This window comes from Pteronotus mesoamericanus, unplaced genomic scaffold (assembly GCF_021234165.1).
Source record: "Pteronotus mesoamericanus isolate MK-2021 breed Mesoamerican mustached bat unplaced genomic scaffold, CSHL_Meso_final contig_2, whole genome shotgun sequence".
Lineage (NCBI taxonomy): Eukaryota > Metazoa > Chordata > Mammalia > Chiroptera > Mormoopidae > Pteronotus > Pteronotus mesoamericanus.
Genome location: NW_026555084.1, coordinates 23,428,469 through 23,451,799, shown reverse-complemented (window position 1 = coordinate 23,451,799; position 23,331 = coordinate 23,428,469). Strand labels below are relative to the sequence as shown.

Here is a 23,331-nt window from a genome sequence, read left to right as displayed (position 1 = left end):
ATGTACCCTACACACAATTTCCCCTAATATTAACATTTTATATTAGTATCATACATTTGTCACAATTAATGGGCCAGTGTCCATACATTATTAACTGAAGTCCGTATTTCATTCTGATTTCATTTTTATCTAATGTCCTTTCTCTGTTCCAGGACCCCATTGAAGATACTACATTTAGTCTTCATGTCTCTTAAAGCATCTCTTGCTATGACAGCTTCTTAGACTTTCTGTGTTTTTGATGACCTCGAGTTTTGAGTCAGGTATTCTGTAGAAAGTCCTTCAGTTAGGATTGAGCTTTTCTCATGATTAGGTTGGTCTTAAGGGATTTTGAGAGGAAGATGACAGGTAAATTCCATTCTCATCACATAATATTACAGCCCTGGCCGGGGTGGCTCAGTGGATTGAGTGACAGCCTTCAAACTGACAGGTTGCCAGTTCAGTTCTCAGTCAGGGCACATGCTTGGGAAAATCTTTTATAAAAATGAATACATATATCAGCCCTAACCATTGGCTCGTTTGGGCATCATCCCACAAAGTGAAAGGATTTCCAATCAGGGCATGTGCCCAGATTGCAGGTTTGGTCCCTGGTTGGGGTGTGTGTGAGAGGCAACCAACCCATGTTTCTATCACACTGTTCTTTCTCTCCCTCCCTTACCTTCTCTAAAATACACAATACCTGTATTATGTATTTCATTTCTGTTGATTTTAGCCTTGATCACCTGGCTGAGGTCTTATTTGCCAGCTTTGTCCACTGTAAAATTCCTCTCCATCCAATACTGTAGTCTTCTTCTTTTTTTTTTTTAATGTATTGATTTTAGAGAGAGAAATGTCTGTTTGTTGTTCCATTTATTTATGCATTCATTGGTTGACTCATATGTGCCCTGACTGGGGATCTAACCCACGACCTTGGCATATAGGAATGATGCTCTAACCCACTGAGCTATGTGGCCAGAGAATCCTGTACTCTTCGCAATCACTGCATGCAGCCTACAATTAAGGATAGAAGAGTTTTGCTCTCCTTAAAGGTAGAATGTGCACATAGGTTACTTAGAATTTTCCAGAAAGAAATTGATCTTTTCTCCTCCATTCATTCAGTCATTTTTTTTTAAAGATTTTATTTAATTTTAGAGGGGAAGGGGAGGGGAAAGAGGAAGAAAAACAATGTGTGAGAGATGTATCGATCAGTTGCCTTTTGCACGCCCCTCCACTTGGGACCTGGCCCAGAACCCAGGCATGTGCCCTGACTGGGAATTGAACTAGTCACCTTTCAGTTCACAGGCTGGCACTCACCAGCCAGGGCTTATTCAACTTATTTATATCACTATGGACTCATGGATAACTTAGTGCGTACTGGGGAAATAATCCAGTAATACTTCATTTTCAAATTGTCCCAGCACTAACCTTTTGGAGCTCTTTCAGTTGGCTCCTGTGTCTCTTCAGTATGCCTCCATCATTGTGGAGTTATTGTTTTTAAGGACGTCTCACTTTATGATACTATAAAATGTTCCAGGCTCATCTTGACTTTTTCCTGTCCCAATTTCAGAGTCTGCCAGTTATTTAAGAAGCTCTGGTTCCTTTATAATTTAATGGCATTAAGGAATGAAGAGTTGGGTGCTAGATGTTCTAGAACCTGTATAGTAGGACCCAGCGCCTCTTGATGCTGAAGTGTTGCTTCTAGGCCCTGTCAGAAGATAGAACAATGAAATATATATGTAATGTAACCAGGATCCATAGTTCATTGTCTCCCTATATTTTATAAACATTCCATTTTTAATATTCAACACATTTTATCCCATTGTCTTTGTTTATTCTCTTTAATCTAGAATAGGGATTGAGCCTGTTGTCTTTCATAGTGGTTGCTTTTGGCCCCAGGTGAGTGATTATTTCCTACCCTATGAGCTCACGGTAAAGGATGGGAAATTTATCAGTTTCTGGTAAAAGGGAGGATCCAGACCCTAGTGTTCTGATGAGTTGAAGGAGAATGGAGATGGCCATCAAGGCACAGAGCCTGTGCACTAGAATCATGGCTTCACCAGTGACAGATAGTGGAACTTCCTCTACTTCCCCTCGGTTGTAATTCTCTAGAGGAGAACTCAAGGGGCTAAGTAAAGTTACGATATACTGGACACCCTGGTCAGTGATGGATTGGACATGAGGCAATGAACAGGAGAGGTTAAGGATGTAATAAAGTTTTGTCTCAGCCTATACTACTACTACCATGGCGTTCTACCCTTTTCTGCACTGCATTTTTCCATTTCTTGCCCTTGTGTAGTAGGATCTAGTCATAATCTGTTTTTCCAGGGGATGTTTCACATTACATTTCTCAGATCCCTAAACCCTTCTGTGTTTAATATCTTCATAGGTGTCTTAGAGGAAGAAATAACCTATGCTAATCACTCATCTTGTCAGAAGACTGGTCATTTAACTCATACTTTTTTGCGGCTTTTATCCACTGAACTCTACGCTAGACTTTGGGGGTAAGCTTGAACAAGATACAGTCCCTGCTCACCTTAACATGCCAGGACTTGCACAATCTAGCCCTTAACTCTCACCCCATCTATTACCCCCAGATTCCCTTCTGGCCATACTAGTTTCTTTCAGGCTTTAATAAGCCTTTTGAGACTAGTTCTGCACATACTGTTTCTCTTTCTGGTTCCATCTGCCTCCTCCACTTTGCTTTGAGATCTTAGCTGCACATCTGCAGAGAAGCCACCTACCCTGAGTGTCAGCACCCAATATATGTGTCATTGAACCATGTTTAACCACAGAGCTAGAGTCAGATGCTATGTAAGAGTCCTTTGAAAAGGCATTCTCCAGCTTCTAAAAGTTTACCTCACTCCCATATAACCAAGTGGCCTCAATTCTACTGACAGCTAACTAAAGAGCCTCACCTAGAAAAGATTAATATCTGTAGAATAATGCACCCTAGAGGAAGGCCATAGGAATATCCTGCTTTTCAATAATACCCAAGTAAATGTAGTGAGAGTGAGTGCTAGTTTTGTTCTCAAAAAATTTCGTTCCCTGCCCAGGTAGCTCCGTTGGTAAGAACATCGTCCTGCGTACCAGAAGGTTGCGGATTTGATTCCTGATTGGAGTGTGTACAGGAGACAACTGATTAATGTGTCTCTTTCACAGCCATGTTTCTCTCCCTTCCTCTCTCTAAAATCAATAAATATAAACTCGGGTGAGGATTAAAAATTTTTTTTGAAACAAAAAATTGGTATCAAATGTGTCAGTATTCCAAATCATTTGCTAGTGGACCTTAAAGATATATATATATGTCTATATATATATATCCTAGTGTACAACTGTATTAAACTAAATTTAGCTTCAAAAAGTATTAAATGAAAATAATGCATTTGCAGAGGATTTGTTCAAATTTGAGATATCTGTTAACTATATGTGTGGACTTTTGTTACTTTTGGTAATCTGTAAATGTCTTCATAGTTAAGAAAATTTGTGAAACATTTTTATAAGTTATAACTGACAAGTAGGTACCAGGATAAAACTTAGAACCAAATTTAAAAGGATAATTTTAACATACATACTCTGGTGCTCTATACAAATGAATAATCTTTGAATCTATGATTTTGTCATTTTAGCATATTTATGTAAATATTCTGCAGAACATGTTGCAATGTAGAAAACTGACAACATTTACTGTATATTGACCATGTTCCAGAACAGCTAATAAATTCATTCTACACATCTCTTAATCCTCTCAACAAATCCCTACAAGGTACATGTTATTTACCCATGGTCACACAGTTGGTGGGTCCAGGAACTAATGTGATGTTCATTGAATCTTCAAAGTTAGTGATTGGTTTGGGGCTTTCAGGTATAGTGATCTAAGTCTTTTCCAATTAATTCTTATAAATCTATTTGTGTTTACCATCATCAACCTTATTCAGACTAACATCTTTCAAGGACTACTGAAATGTCTGTCTTGCTCTAGTATCTACACCTGTTAAAATTCCAAATACCTTGTCTCAGGCCATCAGCATCTTAGCCACTCTTGCTGTAACTTGAGGATGATTCCTTTTGCTCAGTGGATTGAGCACCAGCCTGCAAACTTAAAGGTCAGCGGTTCAATTCCTGGTCAAGGCACATGCCTGGGTGGTGGGTTTGTCTCCAGTTGGGGTGTGTACAGGAGGCAACCAGTCAATGTTTCTCTCCTTCCCTTCCCATCTCTCAAATAAATAAATAAATAAATAATCTTTTAAAAAATAAATAAATGCCCCTCTGGAGGGCCTGAATGGGTCACACATCCCTGCCCCTAGTTAAATTAAGAGATAAAAACTTAGTAGATATACATTATAAGCAAACCATTATATAATGACAATAAAGAAGTCATTTCTAGATTATTTAAAAATACATTGAACCCTGGCTGGTGTGGCTCTGGATTGAGTTGCCAGCTTGTGAACCAAAGGTTTGCTGGTTTGATTTCCAGTTGGGGCACATGCCTGGGTTGCAGGCTAGGTCCCCAGTAGAGAGCGTGTAAGGCAACCAATATTGATGTTTCCTTTCCCTTCCCTTCCCTTCTCTAAAAATAAATAAAATTTTTTTAAAAAATACATTGAGAATATTTGCAATTAATCTAAAAAAATACATCATCTCCCTATAATGCTAAAATGGCTTTTGCTAAAATTGCTGAGTCAAGATTCCTAACCTGATAAAAAAAAATGTATCTTACTCCAAAAGCTTGTGTGATGTTTAATAGGGAAACTAGAAGTTTTCCTATCAAAAAAAGAGACCTTCATTCAAAGGCAGTCAGGCAAGAGAAGAAAGTAAAGGTATAAATGGGGGGGAAAGTAAAAATCACTTGTAGGTGGTGAATTACTTAAATACTGTGAGTGTCCATTGAAAATAGGTCATTGAACTAGCAAGTAATCTGTTTGAAGGTAAGCTGGAAGGAAAATAAAACTTGGAATATTTCAGACATCTATAAGTTATATATGAAGAAAACATTAAAATATTGACAAATGAGACTTTAAAAGATAAGCTATACCATGTCCAAGAAATCTCAACATAAAAATAATTCTAAAGGACACTAAGTTCTAAAAGATCTGAGTAAAAAATAACGAGTATTTTTGGAACTAGACAAATTGATTCTAACATGCATTTGGGAAACTGATGTGCAGAATTATGAGTCAAAGGAAAACTAGCACTACACCATATGAAAACATTGCAAAAACAATAAAATGGGGTGGTACTGGGACCTGAATGCATTACTCAATGAATGGGACAGATAAGAAAGTCTAGAAATACCTGGCTGGTGCTCAGTGTATTGAGTGCTAGCTTGTGAACCAAAGGGTCACTGGTTCGATACCCAGTCAGGGCACATGCCTGGGTGGGGGGCCAGGTCCCCAGTTGGGGACATGCGAGAGGCAACCACACATTGATGCTTCTCTTTCTCCCTTCCCCTCTCTCTAAAAATAAAATCTATGGAAAAAAATCCTTTAAAAAAGAAAGCCTAGAAATAGATCCTGAGACAAACTATAAAAATACAGGAAGTAAACAGGCAGTTTTGTTGTTTATAAAATTGTGCAGTGGCTTTGCCTTCTGAGGTAAATACAAAATGAATACTTAAAAAGAATGGATGACATGACTAGATCTTAAAGATTCTGTATGGGGAAACACCATACTGAATATGTTTGCCAAAGGTTAATTTTTCTTTAGTTCAATTTCTACAAATCAAAAAGTGTAAGCTCAACAACCAATAGATAATGGGCAAAAGATATGAACGGCTCAAAGATGATGTTTAACCTCAGTTAAAGCAAATAAAATCCATAGTTGAGATTCTATTCTCTAGCATTCAGATTTTCAAATAGATTTCGATAGCAGCTACTGAAGGAATGGAGCAACAGGCACTCATTTGTTCAGAGAAAATTGGTATAATAATTAAGGAGGGCAATCTAGTTTTTAAATTTCAAAAACATTTTAACCTCCAATGCAATCAAAAGAATGTTCTGTGCCACAAAAATTGTGATATTCCAATGTTAAAGTTAAGAACATAGCCCTGGTTGTGTTGCTCAGTTGGTTGGCCTCCCGATTTGCCAAGGTTGTGGGTTTGACCCCCATTTAGGGCATGTGTAAGAATCAACCAATGAATTGCATAATTAAGTGGAAAAACAAATTGATGTTTCTCCCCTTCTCTCTAAAATCAACAATTTAAAACACACAACAGTGTGACTGCTTTTTCTGACAGACCAAATGGCCCATGAACCTAAAATTTCATTTATCCCTCTGCAGAAATTTTGCCTGTGCCTTGCTCTAGAATAGCACTGTATAATAAAGATTTCTGCAATGACAAAAATGTTCTCCCAGTCGTCTGCTACCTAAATGTAGATAGTAAGATTGAGAAAGGGAATGCAGCTTATGGCTGTGAAACAGTGGACAGCATAGCTCTGGAAAACAAGGGGTTTAGTTTGAACCACATGTAGTTTTACATGTCTAGAATAATATGTACATGAATTTTTTATCACTGCTTTGAATAGCAGAAAATAGGAAAATACCTAAATTGTAAATTGGAAGAACATTGGTTAAATTTTATACCATCCATATAATGAAATACTAGGCAGACTTAATGAAAGATAACCAAAGAAGTAAAACAAGAACAATGTACAATCTTAAAGCTTTGTTTAATGTATCACTGTGCAACAAAGCACCTTAAACCTTTGTACTAGTTCAAACAAGTATTAAACTTCTGTAGCTTAATTGGACTTACCTGGGGCTATAGCCACCTAGAGACCAGTTTGCCTGGCAATTGGCCCTGGCTGTCATTGGAACCTCAGCTGGGCCTGTACACTGAAGTGCCATGGTTCTGTTGATATGTGGCCTTCTCATATTGGTTGAGATTTTCACCACATAGCAACTGGGTTCCAAGTGAGTGAAAGCAGAGCCTAAAGGTAACTTATGCATTCTGTTGGTCAAAGCCAGTTATAGGTACCTTCCAGATTCAAGTAGAGGGAAAATTGATTTCACTAGTCCATGAGAAGAGTAGAATTCATGGCTGTCTTTAATTCATCATATATGTGCACACACAAAATGTTTAGATACTTACCCTGGCTGGGTGACTCAGTTTGGGCATTGTCCCGATGTGCCAAGGTTTTGAGTTTGATCCCTGGTCAGGGCACATACAGGAGTCAACCAATGAATGCATAAAGGGATGGAATAAGAAATCAATGTTTTTCTTCCTCTGTCTCTAAAATCAGTAAGTAAAAACAATTTTTAATGTTCATATATTTATAGAAAATCCTTAGCACACACAAGAAGTGGTTGCTACTGGTTGCCTTTGTGTAGGGAAATAAGAGGCTGGGAGAAAAGTTTGTTGTGTTTGAATTTTATTATATGTATTACCTATTCAAAAGCTCCTCTTTAAGTCCCTTCCTCCACTGATGAAAGAACCACTGATTATCAGTTTTCTGTTTTTAAATAGCCTGAAGTATAGAAAAGACATTGTTCAGGAAAATGATGGACTGCCAGGAGACTCTGAGACCATGGGTCTGCTGAAGGCAGTACAGTATAATGTTTAAAAGCTGGGTTTAGCCCTGGCTGGTATGGCTTAGTAGGTTGGGTGTCGCCCTGCAAAGTGAAAGAGCTGCGGTTGGTTTGATTCCTGGTCATGGCACATGCCTGGGTTTCCGGTTCTGTCCCCAGTCAGGACACATATGAGACAACCAATCAATGTTTCTCTCCCTCTCTTTCTCCCCCACCTAAAAATAAATAAAATCCTTTTTTAAAAGATAGAGTCAACCAATTAATGCATAAACAAGTAGAACAACAAATTGATGTTTCTCTCTAAAATCAATAAATAAACTTTAAAGGCTTATATAATATAGCTGTACCAAACTTGCCACTTAGACCCTTCAAAGTCTCAATAGACATTCTTACTTTGTAGCCACATTCTTTACCACACCTGGTGCCAACCATACCAACTCTCCAGTAACACAAACATGAATAGAGCTCTTGATCCATCTCTTCTCAGAGTCAGGTCCACTTTGAGGCCAGACTCCTTCATCAGACCAGGATGGTCAAGCTGGCAATTCCTCTTACCCATCATTTTATCCCCATTTTTAAAAATATATTTTTTTAACCCTCAACTGAGGACATTTTTTCATTGCTTTTACAGAAAGGAAGTGAGAGAAACATTGATTGGTTGCATCCCATTCACACCGTGACCTGGGATTGAACCCACAACCCAGGTATGTGCCCTGACCAGGAAGCGAACCTGCAACCTTTCAGTCACAGGACAATGTTCCAACCAACTGAGCCACACCAGCCAAAGCATATCCTCCCCGCCCTTTGACCCCGCCCCCCACCCCTGTTTTTTAAATTGATTTTGAGAGAAAGAGAGAAACATTGCTCTATTGTTCCACCCACTTACACATTCATTGGCTGCCTCCTATATATGCACTGACCAGGACTGAACCTGCAACCCTGGTGCATCAGGACAATGGTCCAACCAACTGAGCTACCCTGTGAGGGCTATTCCAACTCTTATATAGTGTCCTTCATGAAATAGGCACTTTGATGACTGAAATCTTGTGTTTGGTTTCCAATGTGTCTTTTTGCTGATGAGCCACAAAGCAGAGTCTAAATAAATAATTACTCAACTGAAAAAGTTTGACTTCTTACAATCACCAGATGGCATTACAGTCATACAAAAGCATGAGTAAGTACATATCTGAACTAAAATGCGTTCCATGTTTTTGTCTCCAGAAGAGTAGAGCTTCTCCTCTAAGAACTGGGCACAACATAAAGTGAAGTCTTAGCCAAGATAAGTTGGAATCGAAAGGCTCAAAGTAGAAAGCATATCTGGTTTGGAGTGGAAGACCCAAGATTCAGTGGGGAATTAGGATACCCCCAAATTTCATTCCAAAGCTGAATATACAGTGTGGGCTTAAACATTTATCCAGGGGATCCCCATGCCTTGAAATGCACTTTCAAAACCTGCAGAAAATCATACAGCATACATGGAGATGAGGGATTGTAGTTCCAGTCTCCACAGTGGTTAAATTTTTCATTGGTACAACTCTAGACCTCTCAACAGATAACTTAGTCACAGGAAATTGAAGTCACCTGACTATCATTCCCATGTCCTTAAAACTAGTGAAACTGAACATCATCCTCTACATACCTCCTGTTACAATAAAGACATGTCTCCTTCCAATCCCACTGTTTTAGGAGCATAAATTATGAATTATGCTCCTTTTTCTTCCCTGTTTTTTCAATCAATTCATACCTAAAATGCCCTTCCTGCCAACTTAATTGTGCTCAAATTTCCCATAGTAAAACACCCTGCTTTCTCCTCCAGTCTCTTAATAACCAACCCCTTCTGTGTTGGGTTAGTTTCCATCTTTCTCCTTCCCATAAACTTCAGCATCTCCAGTCTGATTTCTCCCACTTTACTGGAAGCAATTCAATGTTAACAATGATGCCCACGTTCCTAACTCTTGTAGATGGTTTCAGTTCTAGTCTGACCTTGATAGCATTTGACTTTGTTGATCGTTTTGTCCTTTAAGAATTTTGGCTGTCAAAATTTCTGTGCCTCCTCTCTTTTGCCATGTCTCTTTTTAATTGCTCCCCACCAAAAACCCCTCCCACCTCCATGTCCTTTGCCATGAAACTCCACCTAGTTAGTTTTTCAAGGCTTGGCCCTAGGTCTCTTCACCACACTATCAACTCCTATTGCTTCATTTATATCAAGTCAAATTTGCCACTAATGCACACCCTTTTCTCCAAGTTCAAGACCCATAAATACCACTCCTGACTTTAAAAATTGATGCCAGACTCAACTTGTCTATTGTCTCCTTAGCTGAAACACCTTCCAGTGCTCCCTCAATAGCACTGCTAACTTTAGAATTGTCATTCATCCATAATACTTCTCTCCCTCATCTTCCATATCCATTCAAATTAACAGGATTAGCTGCTTTTTGTCCTAAATGATCTCTTCAATTTTCTACTTGTCTCTAGTCTTCTCCGTCTATGCTCCTCTACTACCTTCACAGTGAGTGGACCCAGAATAATTTTTCAAAGATGAGAATTTGACTCAACACATTTAAGATTATAAAAATTTGAGTGTTATTAAATCAGGACTTATATTCTCTGATTTACCTCAGACTTCAAAAGACAACTGTCCCTCAGCTTTTGCATTTGAAACCCCAGGGCAATGGCTATTTCCCGCGGACTTATCTATGCAATTTATCAAAGTCCTCCACAGGTTTTTCACACGTGCTTATTCCTTTGCTCAGAGAGAACGTATCCGTCTCAAGACTTTTACATTTAGTCGGATTCACCAATTGGTGATGGCGGTCTTTTCGGCGGGATGGGTTGGCTGTCTTACTCCTTAATGACCGTCCTACACAGAATTCCTGATATTAAAAACCAGCCAAAATGGTGTCGGTTCCCCCTTCCTGACGTTTCCTACAGTTCCTCGGCGAATAATCAGAATAACCGGAGGACAGAAATCAGGTCTAAGCCAGGAACTCCCGCGACTCGATCCTAACACATATCCTACTTAAATTTTACACCATGCAATTAATTTAAGGTTTGGAAAAAGGCTTTTGGGGGGAAACGGGGAGCGAACTCGAAGGTTGTAACTGCTTCCCTTCTTCCCGCCACGGACGGGCTCCACGGTTAGAGAACGACGACGGAAGCTGCGAGTGCGAGCTCGCGATGAGGACGGGGAGGGACCTGGCGCGCGCAGTAACGAGGTCCGAGGTGGGTGGGGGCAAGCTCTCTCGCGAGAGTGGGTTCTTTGGCTGCTGCCGCCGCCGCCACCTCTTACCAACGCCGTTGCTGCGGGGGATTGTGGGAGCCTCCGCGTCCCGCTTGCTAGGAGAGAGGTACCTCTCCTTTTCCCTCTCCCTTTCCTTAAGGTAGGCGTGAAGCGGGTAAGAATCGGGGTGGGGTGGCCGGGGGCTCTCCGCGTCCGTCGGGAGGAGGCAGCGACGGCGACAGGGGCTGTGGGGAGCCGGCGGCGCGCCTTTCTCGCTCGCTCCCGCTCTCCCGCTCTGCCTCCCTCCTCTCTGCGTATGTGAGCCGCCTCATCGGCGGCCGCCATGTTAGGAGCGCAGTGGCGGCGCAACCAGCCTCCTCGGGCGGCTGAGGTGAGCGGTCCTGGAGGGCGACACGCAGCCAGCCAAGGCCTTGGGGTGCGGTGAGATAGTTGGGGGGCGCCGAGGGCAACCGATCAGCCGAGCTTCCCTTGTCCTGGACTTTCTGTGGGCGGGGGCGGGACGAGGAGCCCGTTACACGCGAGTTGCAGCGTTGAGGAGAAGGGAGGAGCGCTCGAGGCCTGAGGGACCTACTGTCCTTAGGGGGCCTGCCGTTTGGGGAGGTCAATTAAGATAGCGAAGTCCTTGGGTAGTGCTAGTTACACATGTATGCTTTATTTTTTCCACTTTGGGCCTAAAAAATGTATCACAAAATGGAGGATTTCGCAGACTGAAAAGCTTGGCGGTTTGAGCAGCTCGTGCTTTGCCTTTTTTTTTTTTTTTTTGCCGGGGGTGGGTGTCGAGGGCCTCGCTCTCCTCTTCGCCCATCGCTTCTTAGCGCCCCCTAAGACTCCAGTGTCTCCCCCCCGCCCCGCCCACACATGCGCGCGCTATTTTAGCCGGACCTCAGAAACAATTCCTCCCCACCCCCAAGCGCTTAAAAATGGCCGAAAAATGAAACGTTAACGCTTGTTTTTCGTATTGCGTCGTGGATAAACCCATCTGCGGTACGCTGCAAGGCACGAGATTTGTCCTTGTTCGAAGAGTCACCTCACATTCTTTTCCCCTTTATTAAAATACTATAAACCTAGGTTCCTCTAGAGAGGATCGTGTCGTGTGGGACCTTCCGGTTTCCAGACAAAGGGTTTGGAGTACCCTGGTGTAGTCCTCGCATCGTTGTTCTTTTCATTGCCAGCGCTGTGCAGTGTTCTTTCTGTGTTCTACAGGGACTTTTACCATCTACTGTAGAGGAATATTTCCTCGGCGTTTATACTGTTCTGTGGCCCTATTCTGTGGAATATTCCTGTTGGCTCAGTTACAATTTTTCCATCCAGATATTTCTAGAACGGTTATGGAAATTCCGAAATTTTTAGTCTTTCAAGTGGGCTGGAGTAACGTAAGAGTCGTTGATTCCCCAGGTCGTAGTAGGTTTTGGATTGATGGCTGTGTTTTGCTTGTTGAACGGGCCTTGGTTGAAGATTTTTAAATAGTAAGACAGTTTTCTCCAGGTAAATTTAAACTGTACTCTGCGGGCGAAAATAATATCGGAGGCTTAAATGTTCAAAATAAAATTTCCTTTTAAAAACGCTATGGTTAGTCACCTACGCAGTATATCGACGTAAGTTTTTCAACGTTAGCATTGTTTTAATAATCAAGAAGGTGGAGAAGGCAAGACAGACTGTTGTGAAAAAGCTCTGTGGTGTCTATCCACTTAACTAAGAATGTTTCTGCAAACTCCAAATTAGACACAACTGAAGTACTACATGAAGATTTTTCTGGTTGGTTATGTAACATTTGGAAAAGCGATCTTTAGCCAGATGTTTGTGTTTTAAGTGCTTTAAATTTATATTTCTTCCTTTACATTTAACATTATATTCTAACAATATTAGTGTATACTTTACCAAGAGAGGTAGTTTTCTTTTTTATCATCTTCACATACCTCTCTTCTCAGCGGTGTGTAAGTGGGATTGCTTTTATGTAGCGTTTTGAACTAATTAAGGATTTAACCACCCTTGATCTCAATATTAATGTTAAAAGAGTCTTTACTAATATTTTTAGGGAAGTGTAAACGCTAATATTACAAGTCAGTTAATGATAACATTTTAACAATGGAGGAATGCAAAGAAAATGTGTTACATAATTTTAGAAATAAAATGTAGTTCATATCCGTAATTTCATAGAAGGTTAAAGCCCAGGAAAGTTACAGATTTATGTACGTAAATGTTAATCTCGGTTATTAAGCATATTAAAAATCTGAAAGATTGAACATTTGGAGATCTCATTAGAGTGTGGCTATCAAGTGTAACTATACAGGCATAAAAGAAGAGTAATGACAAGGAAATGATAACAGAATATAGTATAAATTGGAAAGAAAATGTAATAAAACTGCTGGTGCCGAGTTTAGTGTTTTGTTTAAAGGAATGTGTAAATAAGCATAAAAATAGAAATATACCCCAAAAACGTTAGCTCTGAATGTTGGCGTTATGGGTGATCTGTATTTCCATCTTTGTGTTTTTCTGAAATTTTCCCAAGAAATTATATTTCCTTTTGTAATGAGGGAGGGAAAGGCAACATTCTTGTAAATGTTAGAATTGCTTAAAAGACCAGAGTTTTGTGTTGTTTTGTTTTTTAGGATCCTCGAGTATTTTTGATGTGAATTGTTAGAAGTGAGCTAGCTTCTTGAAGTCTAAAGTGAAGTTTACAAGAGAAAAAAGTAGTAGTGCTTGTTATGTAAAATACTCTGATTATTATATGTGGACAAACATAGGAACCTGAAAACACTCTTATTTTAAAATACTAAGTTCGCTATTAATGGGATTAGTTCTAATTAGTTTACAATATGAAACATACCCATCAACTATTTTAAAAATGAGCAAAACCAAAGAATTGGATAAGGGGTTGTTAATGTTATTAGCACCTTTTGTTTTTACATATGTTGTTTAGTTAGAATTGCATTAAATGTCCCACGCTTGTGGCAACGTGTTCTGAGTGTACTTGACTGGCTTTTGGATAAAGGATTCTTGGGAGGTGGGGTAAAAAGTTCTAGATGGTATAGTTTTGCTCTTTGAATTCTTAGCTATTCAGTAGGCCCTTCTCACTGGATCAATTAAAATTTTTGAAAAGCTTTTCTAAAGTTTAAAGGCTAACTGATATAAAATACTTGATTTTTTTTTTCCCTGAAAGTTTTTCAAATGGTGTATCTTTGACATTCTCTTTGATCTAGGGTCCCAATTAGCCTGTGGTACATATTTTAGGCAGAATTCTGTAAGTAGGAAAGCAAAAAAGTGCTGTTGTGGGGGCTGGATTTAGGTCTTCCCAGATACTGCTGTTCGATACTCCGCTGGATAAGAAGAGCAAAGGTGGAGGCGGGGGCCTGTAGTGGAGGTCATAGTGGGTAGGCAGTAAATGCAGCAGGCATGGAAGGTAGTCAGTTGGTAATAGGGTCTGAAATAGGACCTGTGATTTACAGTATCATAGATTGCTAATGAAGAACTTGCTAGTTTTTCAAGGTGATTTGTATGGTTCTCACTCCCTCCCCCTTTGTGGGGATTACTAGAATATTAAACATCTTCCTTTTGTATTGAAGAACCTACTCCATGTGTACAGTCAAGTGTTTGAGTAGGCAATGGTTGGAAAAGGGATAACAATATCAAGTAAATACAAACATTTGTATTGGGTTGGCCAAAAGGTCCATTTGGTTTTTTCCCGAAAAATAAGACACATTTTTTATTTTCACCAATAACTTTATTGATTTGGATATTTTGAGTATGTTGCCTGTCTCCACTGTTGGCTTCCAGTGGGTAGAGGCCAGGGGTGCTGCTAAACGTTTTCCAATGTGTAAGACAGCCCCAAAGCACAGATGTATTTGGCCAGGTGTCAGTAGTATGAAGAAACTTCACAAACCACTTTTTGATATGTTCTATTAATTACAGTGTCTCCTTCATACACTGCACAAATCATTTTTTCTATTTCAGTTTTTACCTTTTTTTTTTAAAGAAAAAGATTATTTATTTTTATGGAGGGGGAAGGGAGGAAGAAAAAGAGGAGGGAGAGCAACATCAATGTGTGTGGTTGTCTCTTGCACACCCCCTACTGGGGACCTGGTCCGAAATCCGTTCATGTACCCTCTGCAAATCAAACCAGTGACCTTTCAGTTCACAGGCTGGCATTCAATCCATTGAGCAACACCAGCCAGGGTCATGTTTTTACCTTTCTTGAAATAATAAAAGATAATATGCCAAAAATGTGTATTTTCTTTCATCTTCAATATTAAAATGGCTGCACAAAAACTCACCCGTTTTGATAAGCTTTTTTTTTTTTTAACGCATGCTGATATGACTGCTGTCACAATACAATCTAACAGAATTGTTTCGAATGAAGTTAAAGACAACTAAGCACTACTAGAACTATTGTATGGGGAAACGTAATGGATTTTTTGGCCAACCCAGTACTTAAAGTATTCTTCCTGTGAGTTGTGAAACATCAGGAAAACTTTAATGCTTAACTGTGCCCTGGTATGGGCTGTGATATTCTGGAAAAGCACCGTGAAGGAGGCATTTTCACACTTAAGCGTCAGGAGTCACCAAGACATTTTTATAGTTTTGGTAAAGCAAGAAACTGGAAATAGTCTAAATGTTCATAGTTGCAGAATAGATAAGCACTTGTACCATAATGATATCTGTGTTGCAGTGAAAATGTGAGAGGAGACACACATTCCAGGTAATAATTTGCACAGGTACTGAGCAGCCTCTGGAACTGCTCATAAAATGACCTCTCTCATAAGATGTTAGTGTATGGTAGAAAGTGGGTTTAGGTAAGTAGGAGGCAGCCAGTATATGAAAAGGGTGGAAAACCATAGTGTGAACTTTGATGTGGTAAGTAGTATGTTTTTATTGTTTTTAAGCAGTAGAGTGGAAGATAATGAGTGATGTTTTTGGGAGTTTATATTGGAAGCTGAACATGGATGGATGCATGCAAGGAAGCCAGCTGAAAGGCAGGAGGACTGAATATCTCCAGTGAGGTTATAGCAGAGGAAATAGAGCAGTAAGTACTTTGTTCTGGAGAATAAGATAATTTAAAGGTAGATAGGCAGTGGAGAATGAAGAAGGTAGAGATTTAATTTGTCCACTTCCACTAGAATCCACTTCTGTTCTTCGATTTTATTTGCCTGAGTTACTACCAGTCCTCAAATCTGGTCTTTTAAACTGACTTCAGGTTCAGTAACAGGGTTCAAATATGAATTTTGGCTTTCATAGAAATAAAGATACACTGCAAGTGAAAGGTTTAAAAGCTCTTTTATGCATATATCTCTTGGTCAGGCCTTTTATCTCTAAAGTTTGTTTTCTCCTGGTTTTGAGGATCAGATTACATAGATGATACTGTGTGTGCTTACCATGTGAGAGGCACCATTTTAGGTATCTTATGTAGATTAATTCATTAAATCTTAAGTCTTACGAAATAGGTATTATTTTTATTCCCATTTTATGTATCATAAACAAGTAATTTGCCCAAGGTCATACAGCTGTTTTGTAATAGAACTAGGATTTAAATCAAGGCATTTTGGGCTCCAAAAATCTCAGTTATACCAAATCAAAGAATTGTACGTGTGTGTGTGTGGAAGCCAAGAAAGTAAAACATAAAGTGAGTATAGGGAAGAATCTAAAGGGTGCAGAATGGTGCCTTGATGAAAACTGATTTTGCTCTTTATAAGTAGAGAAAAGAGTAAGCCAAGTTAGTGGTACCAGATCAGATAGAAGTCAAAATTGTCTGGTAAGTGGAGTAACTTTCTGTCCTGTAGTATGGATTTATTAATCAGTTTTCTTTATTGCTTTAATCTGAAAATATTTAATGTCAAATTGAAAGTCATTAGGAAAAATTTTAAAGCTAGGAAGAAGAAAAATATTCCAAGTATGAATAGGAATTCCTTCTTCTGATTAACATGTTTTTTATGTTAGCAGCTGAAGACACTTTGCAAACTTTGATCGGTAGGTAGCCTAAGTATCAAGAAGTGGTCTGTCTAAAAGTTGAATCCAGGTCTGTAAAATGGATTAAGAGCAATAGTCTTAAAGCACTTAAAAATACTAATATATTTTTTCAGCCTTTCTGGCACTACAGTTTATGTTTCATCTTTATTGTGTGATGAAGCACATACTGCATGTATTGCTTTATACAAAACTGAAATCAATGGAGCTGGGGCTTTTGAAAAACCTGAGTCACTCATAGGTATGCAATAGGTGAAATTGTGGCACTGAAGAATAGATAAAGTATAAGGTTTTAAAGTAGCTCTTGCTCTATATAAAAAACTGAATAGTTCCTCAGATACAATCATTTTTGAAAAATTAAACCCTTAAATGAAATAAGTTATGAAATATATTGAAAAGAATTGGTGGTGGCTATAACTTTGAATTGGAAACTATTGATACACTATTTATAAAATTAATAAGCAAGAAAACTTTAAGGAATAATTAACCTAACCCTGACTTTATGCAAAGTTTCAGGCACCCTTTCCAGTAACTTTAGTTCTCTCATGGGTACCAACAATCTACACCTTTTTTTAAAAAAAAATTGATTTAAGAGAGAAGGAAACAAATACTGAGTTGTTCCACCCATTTATACATTCATTGGTTGCTTCCTGTATATGCTCTGGCCAGACCCACAACCTTGGTGTTTTGGGATGATAATCTAAACAGGTGAGCTACCTGGCCAGGGTCTAACTTGTACTTTAATTGGAAATGATTAAGGTACTTAGTTTAAAAGTTCTGACCATAGGATTCAATGGTTTTTTGTTTTTGTGACTGAAAAATTAAGCAGCTACCTTTCCAAATGATGCTTCTTCAAAATTATTAATAGTGTGCTATCCTTGTCATGTATTGTTGACATGGTTGGGACATTTTTACTGTATTGGTATTATTGGTTGCGACCTTAAACATATTTGGCGTATTTTCATAAGAATAAGTTAACAGATTAGAAGAATGTTTGACCTTGATAGAACATTTGGGAAATCTGAAAATTTCTTGTACCCTTTGTCTTTTTTAATTCAGAAAGGGGAAATAATGTAAGAAACTATAGTTTCCTGGCTGGTGCTTGTAAGTTTTTATGTGAAAGGGATTAAAGTAATGTCATCATGAAGATGTGTTTTCCTGAGTATCTCGACAAATTTTATGGTTCTGTCATCTTAAAATTAGTTGTTTTAAAGAAGTAATTCACACAGTTAAAGAGCATAGCTAAAGATCCATATGGTAGTAGATACCATTAAAACACAGCATTGAAAAATTTTGAATTTAGTAGCTAAAAATCTTCTTTTGTAATATCTTTTAAAGAACTGAATCTGTTTGTGCTTACTTTAGTAATCTTGCTAAATAAACTAACCCTGTGAAGGAATGAATAATAGGATTGACGGGTAATTTTATTTTACATAGGAGGAGGTCTAAATATGGAACAACCATTTGCTTTTGTTTTTCGTGATCTTTCTGAGTGTGTTAAACTTTGTTTTCTGAAATATTTTAGTATTTCACTTTTAATTGGAGACAAAAATAAATCAAGTAAAAAATATCAGATAGTTAGCTCTTCATGGAGGAGAAGATTGAGTATTGCTAACTGAAAGTTAATTCTTAACCATACATACAGGTAATATTCAGATGTTGAACATGAAACTAACATATTTAGTAGCATTTACAATTAGGCCTTAAACTAGCTTTAAGTTCTAAGTTAATTATTTAATAGAATTGTCTATAAAAATGAGTTTTAAGCTTGTTTGTTAAGAATCTGAGTGTCTGCGCTGGCTGGTGTGATTCAGTGGACTGAGTACTGGCCTGCGAACTGAAAGGTTGCTGGTTTAATTCCAGGTCAGGGCACAAGCCTGGGTTGCATGCCAGGTCCCGAGTTGGAGGTGTGTGAGAGGCAACTGATGGATGTTTCTCTTGCACATTAATGTTTCCCTACCTCTCTCCCTCTTTCTGGAAATAAATAAATGAAATCTTAAAAGAAAAAACGAATTTGAGTATCAGTTTGTAGTAAATGGCGTTTGTGAAGCCTAGTTATGGATAATGTTAGCACTTTTTTAATGTTTTCCTCATTTGGGGGTGAAGGTACTTACTTTTTGTAAGTGAAAGGTTCTGAAATGGGTAAATAAAATTTTGATGTTACATTTTAGAATTTTCTCCAAGGAACTACTTTCAAACTTTTATTAACCTCTGGTATACTATGAAACAGTAATTTTATAATTATGGGGGGGGGAACCTTCAGTAAAAGAAGCCACTCTTTTAAAAACCTTTACTTAACATCTCAGTACTCTGCTAATTTTAATAGGTGGTAGTTCTCGCTTAAATGAGCCTTTTAAAATGGCATGTCTTATGTTTACCATTGACCAAAGATACTAAAAGAATTTTTTTATAAAAGCTCTTTAAACAGTGTTGTCATATCTGATTTATCTTAGTTTCTTTGTTCTAATAAAAGAAAAATTTTAAGAATTTTGTTTAATTATACGTGTTTCAAGGTTTGGGTTAATTTCCTTTTCAGTAATATTACTCTCATGTCCTTGTGTGCGGGTGTATGTAAGTTGAAACTCTGAGTAAAAAATATTTAAGGTTATTCTTAATGAAATTGCAAGTTGTCATGGAATTTACAGTGTTTGTCTTGCCCTTTTTTCTGGACATCCATTTTCTGTTTTAAGGTTATCTTCTACTTTATCTTAACCTTTCTTTTTTGCAGATCCATTGTTTTCATTATATCTTACAAAGAAAAGTAATTAAGATCTCTAATCCAACAAGCATTTTCTTAAAATACGAATTTAAAAGTTTTATACATGATCATGATACTATTGTATAATTTCACTGAGGGAAAAGAATAGTTCTTTTTAAAAACTGGCTTTTCAGTAATACAAAGCTTTGGTTATAACATAAAGGGCAAAATTGCAATTATTAATAACCTTGGTACTTTGAAATACTGATTTTGAAAACCCTATGAAAGTTTTGATCTTTTATAATAAAGTATACAGAAAAACTTAGAGAATCCTACCAATGTTTTTACACAGTATTTCAAGTGCTTTTCTGTATAGCATTTATAGGATATATCAAAGAAACTTTCATCCAAAGAAGTCCACTTACTCTTGTCTTTATTTTTATTAATCTTATCTAAACCCTACGTAGCTTATATAGTGGATCTCATCCAGAACTAGTTTCTTTGATGTCCTTTCTCAGGTTCATCTTTCTTGGTGTGCGAAAACATCTGTAATTCCAGTCACCTCTGATAGCATTTCTGTGTCTTTTTAACTTTTTTACATCTTTTTGTAAAATGTAGTCCTGCCTGTAACCTTTTTTTAAAAATACTTCCTCTACTACTGTATTTGTCCAGTGTTTTCCTTGCTTTATTCTATCATTGGTGGGATTGGTTTCATAATAGACTAAGAGCTATTGACTTGCCTCGTTTTTACTGTAATAAAGTTTAATGTATTGCACTATCAGTGCTTAGGTGGATCAATGATCAAACAAAACTTAACTGAACAAAGCCTTTAAAAAGAATTCCATAGGAAAAAATTTAACTTCTGTATGTAGTTGTGATTATAAAAAAAATGGTTTCATTAGGGCCATTTGTTATGTACATCATTTAACTGATAATTGTATGAGAATCATAGGTAAATACTTTGCAAATTCTTACATAACTATTTCTGAGGTAAAAATTTAAGAAAGAAAATTAAAATAATTTCATCTAGAAACACAGCTTGGGTTATTCAGAATTTAAATTTTTCAGTTGACTATGGCTATTCTTGGGGAAAGTTTCCAGAAGTCTATGCAAGCAAGATCTTGTTTTCATTTTACCTGTTTTGAGCTCTAGAGGTGCAGAAACCCTGAGCATTAAATAAGTGTTGGTGGATGTTAATTTGGGGAGTTTCACTTCTTTAAATCACCTACACTTCCTGTATTTGGATTTTTTTTCCTTGGGAAGTCTCTTATTTCTGTACTTACCATGCTTGGTTCTTACCTTACAAGATTAGAAAAGAAATAAGCACTGCCTAACATAGGGTAGACAGAAAAGAAGACAGTTAGTTATATGGCTTAAATTTGTGCAGAATTCCTTGAACTGTAGGAAGTCACTTAATTTTCTTCACATCTGTCTTCACCTCAAATTGATTTTGCTGTATAAAAGTCTCGGCTATTGTGTTTGGTCTTAGATCTTATACTAGGTACTTGACACCTAAACTTCACTTACTTGTGATTTTACTTGGTTCTTTCTGATAGTTATAATAGGTCTCATTTTCTAAAGCAGAATACTACTGATTCATCTTTGACTTGCTGACATTGATTTTTTTTTGTTTGTTTTTAGTCTTCTGGAACTTAAGCATCATACTATAGGGTGTATTTTTATTCTTCTGAAAGAAGAGACCCATCTGTATTTTTACCAAAATTTTGATGTACTCTGACATCTAACCTTTCAATTGAAATGTTTTTAAATTTAGTATGAAATTCCCTTTAATAGTTAAATATTAGCATGAAAGGCTACTTTTTAAATATATGCAGGCTCTGCATACATCTGGAATCTGTTTAAGATATATAATAAATTCCTTGTTAAGTTTGAGATCTTGGAATGTTTTTTTTTTTTAATCAACATGATGCATAAGTTTTTTTCTTTAAAAAACGGCATCTACTTAAAGGGATTTATGACTAAAATTGCTTATTTTTCTACAGAGTTGTCTGCTGGTTCTCAGCTTGAAGAAGATTCTCCAGTCCTTATTGATCCTTTTTCTTGGCGTTACCATTTTTTGAAGCACAGTTAACCTAGTTTTCTAGTTTGAGCTTTCTTTTTGGCCATCTTAAAAAAATTTTTTTTAATCTGTAAACTAGACAAGAGATAGTTCTACAATGTCCAAGTCATTCCAGCAGTCATCTCTCGGTAGGGACGCGCAGAGTCATGGGCGTGACCTGTCTGCAGCAGGAATAGGCCTTCTTGCTGCTGCTACCCAGTCTTTAAGTATGCCAGCATCTCTTGGAAGGATGAACCAGGGTACTGCACGCCTTGCTAGTTTAATGAATCTTGGAATGAGTTCTTCATTGAATCAACAAGGAGCTCATAGTGCACTGTCTTCTGCTAGTACTTCTTCCCATAATTTGCAGTCTATATTTAACATTGGAAGTAGAGGTCCACTCCCTTTGTCTTCTCAACACCGTGGAGATGCAGACCAGGCCAGTAACATTTTGGCCAGCTTTGGTTTGTCTGCTAGAGACTTAGATGAACTGAGTCGTTATCCAGAGGACAAGATCACTCCTGAGAATTTGCCCCAAATCCTTCTACAACTTAAAAGGAGGAGAACTGAAGAAGGCCCTACATTGAGTTATGGTAGAGATGGCAGATCTGCTACACGGGAGCCACCATACAGAGTACCTAGGGATGATTGGGAAGATAAAAGGCACTTTAGAAGAGATAGTTTTGATGATCGTGGTCCTAGTCTCAACCCAGTGCTTGATTATGACCATGGAAGTCGTTCTCAAGAATCTGGTTATTATGACAGAATGGATTATGAAGATGACAGATTAAGAGATGGAGAAAGGTGTAGGGATGATTCCTTTTTTGGCGAGACCTCGCATAACTATCATAAATTTGACAGTGAGTATGAGAGAATGGGACGTGGTCCTGGCCCCTTACAAGAGAGATCTCTCTTTGAGAAAAAGAGGGGCGCTCCTCCAAGTAGCAATATTGAAGACTTCCATGGACTCTTACCGAAGGGTTATCCCCATCTGTGCTCTATATGTGACTTGCCAGTTCATTCTAATAAGGTGAGTTAATGCAACAGATGCTTCTAATTTCTTTTACATTGTAGTGTCTATTCTGTATTTACCTATATCTTTTACTCTAATTCTGTAGTCTGGTGACACTGAGTTGATCAAGAATTTTTATACTTTTGAGAACACTTTATTTGGAAGGTTAATTGTTTTTTCAGCATTTTAAACCAGGGCTTTACATTAATACAATCTGCCTAGATTACTTCTGGCCACAAAGCTGTCATCCACTCGGATTATCTTGTTGGTTTTTGGCATCAGTATATTCTTCTTAATCATATTTAAGCAGTTTTTTTGTCTGCTTTGTTGAATTGTTTTAAGTATTTTTTTTATTTTTATTTTTTGCAGTCAATGCGCTCTGCCACTCAGGATGCTAGATTTTAGCTCTCCATCTGTCTTGATTGCTGATTTGTATGTAGTAAAGATGGATTCTTGAACAATTCTCTTTTTTTCCTTATCTGTGGCTACAGGGAAAGAGTTAATGTAGAGCCCTGGTATGTGTTTCAGTATGTTTTATATTTTAAATTAGTTCATTCTTCCTTTTTTAATTTCCCTTTAACACAAATTCTCATACTATGACTGGAGTTTTTCATCATTTTTTTTTCTCCTTTTCCACAACTTTCTTAAACATACTTCAGAACTCACTTTTTATTATCACATACTGCATCTATCCCTTTAGAGACTTAGAAAACTCAACTACCGCAGTATCCTGCTCTGTGTTCCTCATAAGCATAATCTTTTTCTGACTTAGGCTTAGACTTCTGGTATAGTCGTTTGAGGGGAAAAAAAGGTATATCGAATTCTCCTTTGCTTTAATTATCACATCTTGCAAATTGGGAACT

The 23,331-nt window shown here is 37.8% G+C and overlaps 1 protein-coding gene across 7 annotated transcripts in view; it reads left to right on the top strand.

Annotated features, from left to right (window-relative positions):
• The window catches only part of MATR3 (matrin 3), a 47,393-nt gene that overhangs the window by 7,649 nt on the left and 16,413 nt on the right, over positions 1-23,331 (top strand). For 3 of the 7 annotated variants that reach the window (XM_054568379.1, XM_054568375.1, XM_054568378.1), the window contains exons 5-7: positions 2,363-2,477; positions 3,030-3,184; positions 21,401-22,486. In XM_054568379.1, coding sequence (XP_054424354.1) covers positions 21,575-22,486 — 912 coding nt within the window. In that variant the 5' untranslated portion in view covers positions 2,363-2,477; positions 3,030-3,184; positions 21,401-21,574. Of the gene's footprint in view, positions 1-2,362; positions 2,478-3,029; positions 3,185-8,131; positions 8,205-10,771; positions 10,881-10,991; positions 11,112-21,400; positions 22,487-23,331 lie in introns of those variants that run through there. The other 4 variants (XM_054568376.1, XM_054568377.1, XM_054568381.1 and 1 more) reach the window with 4 other exon arrangements.